Source organism: Gavialis gangeticus, unplaced genomic scaffold (genome assembly GCF_001723915.1).
Source record: "Gavialis gangeticus isolate Ggan-Ray unplaced genomic scaffold, GavGan_comp1, whole genome shotgun sequence".
Classification (NCBI taxonomy): domain Eukaryota; kingdom Metazoa; phylum Chordata; order Crocodylia; family Gavialidae; genus Gavialis; species Gavialis gangeticus.
Window position 1 is genome coordinate 103,069,734 of NW_017729031.1, and position 11,036 is coordinate 103,080,769.

Below are 11,036 nucleotides of genomic sequence, written 5' to 3' on the forward strand. Positions count from 1 at the left end.
GTTTAAAGTCAAGACTGCAGCAGAACCAGCTACATCCCTTTTTGAATATCCAATGTCCCAGCAACACAATTACAAAAAACTTAGGATTATATCACAGGAGACCTGGACATAAAATATTCTCATCAATGATTGTGAAGTGAGCTTTCAGAGATGCCAATTCACAGCTTGAACAGCTTTGAGACATACTACAAAACTCTTTCTTGTGTTTATATGTAAACAACCCCCTCCCTATAATGCAAGCTCCTTTACTAGGGAAACTGAGAACTGTAGAAGACTCCACTTACTCTACTTAGGTCCTTACTGTGTAGAATCAATTTGCTTGGGCAGCAACTGGGTCCTACAGAAAGTTATGCAACTGACAAATTAGCAGAATTATGAAGAATTATTAGTAGGGGTGTGTGAAACGGGTCATATTTGATTTGGATTCAGCCCAAATTGGGGACAGTGATTCGATTAGTTGATTCAGAGCACTGTCCCAATTCAATTTGGCTGAATCCGAATCTGAAGATTCGATGCTGATTCGGAGAATCAGCAATTCGGCCATAGACACAGCTTTAAATGTTTTTTCTACGTACCTCAAGGTACCAGGTGTGGCTCATGAGTTTTGCAATGCTGGGGCGTATAGAGTGTCCCACAGGAGTATGGGGGGGCCCCTACATGCTTGGCAACAAACCCAGAAGTGGACCGGAAGTACTTCTGGTTCACTTCCAGGTTCACTACTGAGTCCACAGGGGGCCTCCCCTGTGCCCCCCTGCTCCCCCCCCCATGGCTTAGTGATCACCCACAGGGGGACTCCGGGTGCCCCCCCAGACCTAGGAGGCACCAGTTGCTGAGCCAGGAGGCATGGGGGGGGCCCTGGCATGCTCCCCGGTGGACCTAGCAGTACAGTGGAAGTGCTTCTGGTCTACTTCTGGGTCTGCTGCTGAGTGCGCTGGGGACCACCCCCATGCTCCTGTGGGACACTCCATCTGCCCCACATCTCAGCATTCATGAGCTGCCTTAGAAAAAACATTTAAAGCTGTGTCTATGTCTGCATTGTCAAATCTTTCCGAATCTCTCTGAATCGATTCAGAGGGTTCCAATTAGAGTCGGAGAGATTAAAGGATCTCTTGATTCTATTTGGATGTGGAGATTCGGCTGCTGAATTGGGCTGAATCTCTGCCAAACTGAATTAGTGACCGAAGCTTCGCACAGCTCTAATTATTACCATATGAAAGACTAGTTATTTTAACAAATAACAAGACAGTGTCAAACAACAGTATAAATCTAGGAAGGAGTTACATTATCAAAAACATACCAATATAAGCATAAGGACAATAATCGTGAACATGGCATGTGCAAGGCTCACAATTTTAATCCCAATTATAAATTAAAGGGATAAATGAACATGTATATTTGGTGGTGCATAATGATTGCATCAGGTGAAACAGGCTGTAGCAGTCTTTAACTACATTCCATAAAAAAACCTAAGCAACTAAGCTGAATGAGATTCAGGATACGCATGATGAACACTAATCAGCTACTGTATAACTTGGAGACCTGGCAGGTGCACAGTAAGCTGGAAAGGACTTTTATACATTTTTATAACAATGCGATTTTAAAAATGCACTGGTGTCAGCAGGTATAAGACAAGAAGCTGGGAAGTAGCACAGAAAGCAAATGATGACCAGGGACCCAAAAGGGAATGCAGAAGGGGATGGGGGGGACTGAAAAAAAAATGACATTCCCAATGTTTCTGGAGAGATGAGAGGCAGTTGCAAAAATGAAATGGAAGAGACAGAGAAAGAAAGAGCAAGACTGACAGAAAAGTCACCTCTAATGATGGGAAAAAATTCTGATCAACCAGAATGAAAGCATAATTCATGGTTTAGAATAACAGCCTGGGACCCAGGAAACCTGGGCTAAATTCCTGCTCTGTAACAGATTTCCTAAGTTTGTCCAAGTCACTTAGCTTCTTTGTCTCACTTTCCCTTCCGTAAAACAGAAATAATAGCGTGTCTCTGCTTCCTGATGTGTTGTGGGGATAATACATTAAAGATTTAGAGGCACTCCAAATGCTATCGTGACCATGTAGCTATAACTGATAGATTAGAAAAATAAGAAATACTCATGACAGTACTGATTAGAAAACTAAATTAAAAAACCACAATGGGTGAAAACGGGGGGGGGAGAGGGTTAGACCAGGAATTTGAGACATCAATATAGTAAGGCTACATGAAAGAGCTGAATTTTAAAGTAGTATTTTAAAAAAAAGTGTAGGGTACTTCACATACATAGGAACATAAGACTGAAAGGTGCCCCTCTGGGTGATCAAAACCAGTCCTCAAAGTTTGCAGGCAACCATTTACCCAAAGAATCCTTAAAATCACCACATCAATCTGTTACACACAACTATGTGCATAAATCAGAAATTCTAGAAGTACTCTACCAACACCATGGGTAAAAGGCTGGAGAGATAAGGGCACTTTCCATGCCAAGTCACCGCAGTAACAAAAATAATTAGTTAATACATGATCAGAGGACCCTAGGAAGAGGACTGTGTTAAAGAAGACGACAAAACTTCTCACAATCCTTCCCAATTTAACTTAAGGAAAAAATACTTCCCTCACTCCAAATGTGGGCCACAAACAGGTGTTACAAAAAGAGCCCATACAGCTGTTCCAGGAATTTCTTGAGGAAGAGAACAAGCTCTTATGCAAGAAATTTAGATCAATTCCTACCCAGAAGAACTCCATCCTCCCAAAATAACTTGAATGGCTGCCTGCTTCTCTCTGGTGTGGAGGACATTCAAGACCCCGATCTTTTGCTTCCCTTCTGAAGAAGAGGGATGGAAGGAGAGCACTCCCTGCCCAGGGGTGAGCTGTCACAAAGTCTTGTAGACACCTTGCAGTGAAAAGTCTTTCTCCACTTCCCACCAATTGCCTGATTGGCATGATGGGGTAGGGCATTCTCCTGTGGCAGGAACCTTCCCAGTACAGGTTTCTACTGAGGAAGAATGCCCCCCTCTCCCACCAACCAGCTGCTCAGGGTGAATTTTCCCTGCAGGGTGATTTAAAAGTGGGTGGGGCCAGGAGCTGGGCTTGGGGAGGCTCTCCATGGCCCTACTTCCCTGTGCCTCCAGCTCTAAATCACCCCATGTGAACTCATCCTGGCTGCACACACAGTGATTCAAAAGCCAGCTGGCTGCCTATGAACAGCTTGCTCCCTTCTCAGGCAGGGGAGAGGACAAGCTGGCAATTAATGGACTTCCTTAAAGGTTGGAGTGACCCAGGGAGCAGTTCTTTAATTCCCCCCTGAAGAGCTTGCCTGTGTACCTCTCTAGCCAGAGGGCTGCAACACATGTACAATCCAGCCTCTGGGCTATTTTTCTAGCAGTTACACATACCTGTCTGTGGCCTTCGTGTTCAATCTGATCCTGAAATGAAGGAACAAGCCCCCAAAGAAAACAAGAGCTTATTCCAAGTAATGGCAAAGTATGAAGGAAGGCAAAACTGAACAAGATAGCAAATGGTGGAATAAATACCAAAGGATGAAGGACAAAATGAAAGCAAAGATGAACATGGGGATTGGAGTATTTCACAAACAGCTTCATACATGGGTTTTATTTCATACAGTTTTGACAAGTGGTTAAAAATGCAAAATTATACTAAAGATTCCTTTTCCTTCACCAAAATTAAGATATAGTTGTTGATTTGTTTATGATACCTTGACTGTCTTCCCCACTTTCCAAACTACATATTTTACTTCATAGTTAGACAATGTACTATTATAAAACTAGGTTACTATTAAAAACGTTAATGGAACTCAAAGGCCTTTACTTCTCTGGCTGTTTTGAAAGATGACTTCATAGTAGTGTGATTCATATGAGTTGCTAACCAAGACTAAAATTTAATTTGGCTTTTGGACAGTTGCTAACCAAGACTAAAATTTAATTTGGCCTTTGGACAGGCAGACAGTAACACAGTGTTACTGCATTCTGAACACAGCAGGCCAAATCTTCAGCTAAATGTGACATGGCATCAAATATACCAGCTGAAGATTTGACTCTCTGTGATGCCATATTGTAGTTTGACTTGACAATTTTGGTTTTGACCTGATAATTTTGCTTAGTTCAAGATAAACAGCCATCAAATCTCAAGGGGATTCCAGCCCAAAGGATAAATTCTCTTGGATTCAATTCACATGTTGGCCTAGGTTGACAAAGGGCCTTCCCAATCTATCCACATGAGTACCAGCATGCTAAAGCACAACACTGGTTATCTACCGCCTCCTGCAACTAAAGGGAGACAAAAAAGAGTTAACTTTTAGAGTCTAACTGTCCTGATAAAACAAGGCTTAAAATAAGCCCTTATAGAAATTTGCCCATACTATACAAATGAATGTGTGGATGCCATTTGTATAAGTTGTATACACTTTTATAACATATCAGTATAAAAATATACTGAAGGAATAACCTTAACTTTCAAAAACAGAGGTGAAATTTTAACCAAGAAAATGATTGCCTTTTTAGCGAACACATGGTTCAGAAGACTGCTTATTTATTTTGATAGATACACAACATAAGACCATAATCTATCTTGGGTTTTAAATACCTATGAAATTGCTTAAAAGGCAAAACACAAACTATACAATCACAGTATATTCCTCCTTTCCCCAAAGTACCACCAGTCAGCATGCACAATACAAGTCAAAATCAACCACATTCACTATCCAAGGTAAAAGGCAATTGAGGTACAGCAAGTTCAAGTCATTTTCAGATTGAGAAAGGAGATAAGAATCCTACAATGATAAGAATACTACAAATTTTCCAATATACTTAAAATAATAATGAAAAAAGGCTTGTCTTGCACATTGACAAAGGTATGTATGAATCAATATTGAACAAAAGAAGTTCATACCTGAAAGTGAATTTGGTCTTCTGAGATGTCAGTAATTCAGTGTGTCCAATGAGATTCAGCTCCTCCTCTTCAAAAGATATCTGTGGTGCACCCTAATGAGAGATTCCAAAGGGCACATTTTGAAACTAGGTTTATTTAATGAGTTTTCAACAGTGGCTAATTATACTTTTAAATGTAAAAAACAATTATCTCAGCATTACAACTGGCAGTGAAAATTGAAGGCTCCTTCCCATATATAGAATGTGAGACAACCTCCTTTCTTTATGAACTTCATGTCTCTGTGAGGTGTTTTCCTCAGTACAGAGTCCCTGATACTTTATAAGTTTTCTGGTTTCAATATTTGTGGAAGTCCATTATCATTGTTTGCTTTCAGAAAAAAAAAAGCTTTCAGAACTCATAAGTTAGCATATGGTTCCGTATGCAAGGTCACATGAATTACGTGGCAAATTAGATCTACATCGTCCAGCAGTGGCCATTGCTGTCCAGCCTCAGTTGTATGAGATCTCTGAAGGCAGGGGCCAGGAAAATATGGCCCGCAGGCCGCATCCAGCCTGTCAGGCAATTTCATCTGGCTTGTGGGTGCTCACTAATTAACTGTACCCTGCCCAGCCCATATGCCTGGCTCCTACCCTTATGGGCGGAAAGGCCTGACCAGGACAGCATGCGGCTTCTGGGTGGGGCTGCTGCTGCCACTGCTGTTGCCACCAGAGGACCTGCTCAGCTCCTCCAGTGTTCCACACACTCAGGGCACCAGGTAGGAAAGCAGTGGGGACAGACAGCATAGGGCTGGGGCTGTTGGCAGCATGGAGCCCGTGCCCGGGGGGGGCAGGAGTGTGGAGCTTGGGTGGGCAGTGTGTGGGTGTGAGGGAGGGTAGGGGGGTGTGAGGACTTTCCCCTACACTTCCCCCCCTAAGGCACACAGCCCCCACTGCAAGCAGCAGCAGCAGGGGGGGGAGCTCCAGGTGTTGGTGGCCTGCACAGGCACTACTGCCTGGCAGTGCACGGCTTCAGCCAGCACTGCATGTGGTGCCAAGAAGCACACCCAGGCTGGGCCACCTCTACTGTGTGGGGCCCTGTGGTGCATGTTTAGCTCCCCACCACTGCGGGAAGCCCTGTGTGATGGAGCCGGTGCCCTCCCTGCTGTGCTGGTCCCAGAACTCTGCCAGAAGTGGAGGGGAGCCCTGCCCTCTGCCTCCTGGTGGAGTCCTGGGATCTGCATGGCAGGGGGTGGGGAAGGCAGCGCTCCATTGCGTGGGTCTTCCCCTGGTGATGCACAAGTGCTGGCAGCTGCACATGCACCGTGCAGTGCCCTGAATGATAGAAGTGGGTCGGACTGGTTGCACTCCTTGCCACCACATGGAGCACTGGCTGGAGCTGCACACCACCAGGCAGCAGTACCTGCGTGGGCCATCAATGCCCTGAGTGTCCCTGCCTGCTGCTGCTGCTGCCTGCACTGGGGGCTGTGTGCCATTGGGGAGAATGTGGGGGCATCCCCACACACCCCACCTTCCCTCACATCCCACAAATGCCACACATCTACACCCTGCCCCCACTATCCCTCACATATACACACACACCGCCCAAACATACCCTACTGCCCTCCCACACACAGCCACACCCCCTCACAACCCCACCTGTATCAGGGCACTGGGATGTGCCTGCTCCTTTAAGAGAGTTAGCAGTCTGTAAGACTGCTCACAGTTGGCAGAGGGGGACTAATTTGGGACTCACCAGACCAGAAGAGGGCTCAGGCTGGAGCTGTATAAGCCCAGAGCCTGCACCAGTCAGGTAGTCTCTCTCCCTAGCAACCAAGAAGCGAGGAGCTCCTGGCTGCAGGGTCCTGAAGGGACCTGGATGTTAGGCCGAACAACTCTGCAGCCCTGGGAACAGAGGCAAGTTCCTTGGACTGAAAAAGACATGCCTGGAAACCCAGTATATGTTAAACTCCCAGAGGGAATGAGCTGTCTGAGGGTGCAGGGGGAGACGATGGGACCAGAAGGTCTGAGGGCTCAAGAGAGGCAAATGTATAAATAGTTACATCAATGGGAGAGAACATCCATGAGGATTGGGGTCTGGTATAGGGGAGGTGAAGGAGCCACGCCCTAGGGCACCAGGCTCTTGGTGTCCTACAGGGGACTAGTCAGGCTGAGCAGGACTTGCCAAGCTTGAGGGTTGGACTGAAACTAGTGGTGTCACAGGATAGACTCAGTGTGAACTTACTGGGATTAGGGTTCACTCTAAGGCCTGTCGGTAGCCTGCTGAATCAACCTAGAATATTTAAGAACAAGGCATGGCAGGCAAGTAATCTAGGGAGAGTGGCATTAGAGTTTGAGCCAGGCCATGACCCTGTCACCCCCCACACCCCATCATACACACACATCCACCCCCAACCACACCCCACACCACCCAGACAATACTCAAGAGTAAGATTTTATTTCTCGGTTATTATGCAATCACCTCTATACAATACGCAAACAAAAATCAGGACAAAAAATTTTTTTTTAATAAAATTTAAATACGTTATAGTAGGTGTTTGACTTTTAGCATATTTGTTTTTTCTTCTGGTTCCAAGATGGCAACCCTCCCCCTCCAAAAAGGAGTATTTCTGGGGGGCACAGGGAGGGACTTCTGGTGGGAAATGTCAGGGGCAGGACTTCTAGTCCCAAGATGGTGACCGGGGGCAAGGCACGTGTTAAGGGGTGAGGCTACCCTTGTGGCTCTCGACAGTTCACCAAAACTCATTAAGCAGCTCTCCAGCTAAAATAATTACCTTTCCCTGTACTACGGGGTCTAGTGAGACATCTCCCTTTCTCTTGATGGTTGTTCCCTATTCTTCATTTTCTTCCCCTTCCCTCTGTGTCTCATGCCCTTCTTCAAAGGTACATAGTTTTGCTGGTGGCTCAGACCCTCTCAAGCTCCTCTTCCATGGCAAAAAGAGGGAGAAAATCTGGCTCACTGATTCCTCCCACTCTGCAAATTCTGATTTCCCTTAATGGTCAGACAGAGGTACAACCAACTCACCAGCCCCTACAACTTTCTCTAACTTAAAGACGCCATACTACTCTTGAAGGTTACTGCATATTAGGGTTCTCATGACCCAAAAGGTGCTGAGAAAGGCCAGGTTTACCTAGGGCCATAACCAGAGGAAGAAGTAGCAGCCAGTGGGAAATAGCTATAGAGTGTCTCTTACATTCTGCAGAAAAGAAAGCTTTTGAAGTCAAACTCCTAGGGAGCTTATGAGCTCCTCAGAATTGCAGTAGCTACAGATACCCTTGTTTTTACACAGCTGACCTTAAAGTTGCACTTGATGAACTGGCTGGCCTTAAGAAAACCTGATGTCTCTTTCTTTTCCTCAGCATCAACTTTGGCAAAAGCACTTTATGGTCAAGTCAGATTTTTGCAATAACTTCACAAAAAGGGAAGTTATGTAGCCATCTGACAGGACACAAAACTATGCTGCAAACAGGGCTGACATTAATGCCAAAGCACTTCAGAAACCAGTTTTTAACTTTCCGTTCCTGATCCCTCTGCTCTTTTGGGTATTTTTTCCACATTGGGAGAGGGAAAGAGGTACCAAAGAGATAAGACCACTGTCAGCAGGTGATATATTAGCTTTAATGTGCTGTACTTCACTGTGACCCTCATGGCAATAATGTAAACAGAGCAAAATCCATAACAAAGACCTTTCCTGGAGAGGTCACTGCTGCCAACTCTGTAACAGGAATATAGCTGGAAGACATAAATCTTCAGTTGTCAACACACTAAGAGAATTCAATTCAGAGTTTGATCTTAACCAGATAAACCTTAAAGTTAATCATTTAATTTTTACAATGGGCACACATTCCTCCACTATAATGTCTTACTGTACTCAGTTGTCTGAAGATAGAGTGGGAAGGTTGTATATTAATTTAAAAAACAAAATGATCTAGACTGGGTATTTTACTTCTCGCTTAAGAGAACTTATAACGTAACTTAATGTAACAAGAAATTATATTATAAAACTGTTTTTGCTAAAAAGGAATTCTAATCAGAAAGATGACTGCAAGAATGACACTGGGTCTCGGTATTTATGGTCTCTCTCACAAAGATTTTGAAAACAAATTTGTTTAGTTTAGAAGTGACAAGAAAATGAAAAAGATTATTTTTTTCTAACACCTACTCTTACAAAGTAAGCTTTGAATCTGTAAATCAAGTCTGGCTCTTTATAGCTCATGTATTGCAAACAGAATTCTGCAACTGACCTCTAAGTAACAATTCTGTTGATAGGTGAATCAGAATAAAAGCCAGCTGTCTGCAATTAAGTATGGCAAAACCAATGCAACTAATAAAAATGAAAGTTCTTTTTTTGTCATCCATGTAAGAAATTTGAACTTTGAGTTCACACAGTAATCAGGTACACTGACTACATAAGGACATTTTTGCAGGCAACTTTTTATAATGGGATCACACTGCAAGGGACAATTTTCTATTAAACTGAAATAGTTCTCTACTTAATGCTGACTCCCTTATACATCACCAATACAATGCCAAGCCGAGTAAGTGATACAATTCTGCCACACGGTCTTCAAGTGATCACTCAATTTATAGTCAGGTGCAGCCCTGATAGTAATAAAGCCCCAAGTAGACAAAACTCATTACCAGTGATGTACCAAATCCACCAACTCAACAGTAAAGTAAATCGCTCTGAACCAGTGACAGCACTGGTATTAAAGAGACTCTTGCTTTTGTGGAAAGTTTGTAAAAGTGACACAAATAAAAAAATCAGAAGTTGATCTTATATTGACATAAATCAATTGATCTAAAGCCAGAAGGGACAATTTTGATAACTTAATCTGCTCTCACAGAGCAATTGGGTTTGTTTAGTCGAGAAAACAGAAGAAAGAAGGGGGGAGACAGTCACAGTCTTCCAATATTTGAAAAAAACTACTACAGAGAGATCAATGATCAATTGCTCTTTATGTCCACTGGAAATAGGGCAAGTGGTCATTAAGATTAATTTGTACTGAAGATTTAGTTTGGATATTTGCAAATGCTGTCCAACTGCAAGGGAAGTGAAGCATTGGAAGGGAGGTTGCAGAACTTCTTTAGCTCCAAGTTTTCAAAGACAGGTTAGACCAGTGGTTCCCAACATTTTTAGACTCAAAACTAACTATTTATTACAATGCATACTGACTTGAGGAGGGGCTGGGGAATTGGGGCAGGGAAATAGTTAAGTATGGGAGACCCTGAACCTGAGTTTGTCTTCTCACACCTGCTAACTCCTTTGCTTATCACCTCACACTTTGTGTCATCCTTCAAATGATGTGGTGGCACCCTGATGGAGAATCACTGGACTAGACAAGCATCTGTCAGTAACAGCGCAGACATGCACTTGATCCTGGGTCAGTGCACAAAGGATACTACGTAATGTCTCTTCCAGCTTTACATGACTATATAACAACACAAGCCTTGGGGAACCTCATCTTCTAATTCCTGCACGAAGCCCAGCAGCCAAGCTATGAAGCCATAAACCAAAGCTGCTATAGAAGAACCTCTGATTTGAGGTTAAAAACATAACTTGCATAAATGTATCAGCCACTACTAGGAAATGAAAAGCATTATGCATATAGCCTTAGTTAATAATTGCTGGGGGAAAGAGGATCAGGACAATGAGATAATAAATCTGTCTTCAGCAGCAGCCAGGGATTCAGATTTAGACATTTAGGAAAGGTAGAGTGAGTCAGCTGAAGATTAGGGTCTGTCCCTACACTACGAGCCATAATTCTGGAAAGGTTGGGGTTTTTTCTTCATTCTGCTTTTCAAGAACAAGACTTTATTATATTTGGGGGCATGTTGTTTGTAAAAAAATATGGTAAGAATAATACTAAACTCCCCAACCCCAACAGCAAGTCTTCAAAGGCTGGTTTTTAGACTCTTCAGTAAAAGCAAGAGTAATAACACTGTGCCACTGCACAATTTACTCAGATTCAATTGAAAGCATAATACAAAAGCACTGGAGTTCTTATTTAGCAAATAATGAGTATAACATGTTAAATTATGTGGTAGAAAGGAAAGTCATGGAATCGTATGCATCTAAGAACAGAGGTAATTTTTCTTTTCTTTCTTTCCTTCCTTTTTTTTTTTTTTTTTTTTTTTTTT

At 43.3% G+C, this 11,036-nt stretch overlaps 1 protein-coding gene across 1 annotated transcript in view; it reads right to left on the reverse strand.

Annotated features, from left to right (window-relative positions):
• PARD3B (par-3 family cell polarity regulator beta) overlaps positions 1-11,036 on the reverse strand; it is a 999,825-nt gene that overhangs the window by 527,298 nt on the left and 461,491 nt on the right. Inside the window, exon 6 of the mRNA XM_019523483.1 lies at positions 4,899-4,990. Coding sequence (XP_019379028.1) covers positions 4,899-4,990 — 92 coding nt within the window. The remainder of the gene's footprint in view (positions 1-4,898; positions 4,991-11,036) is intronic.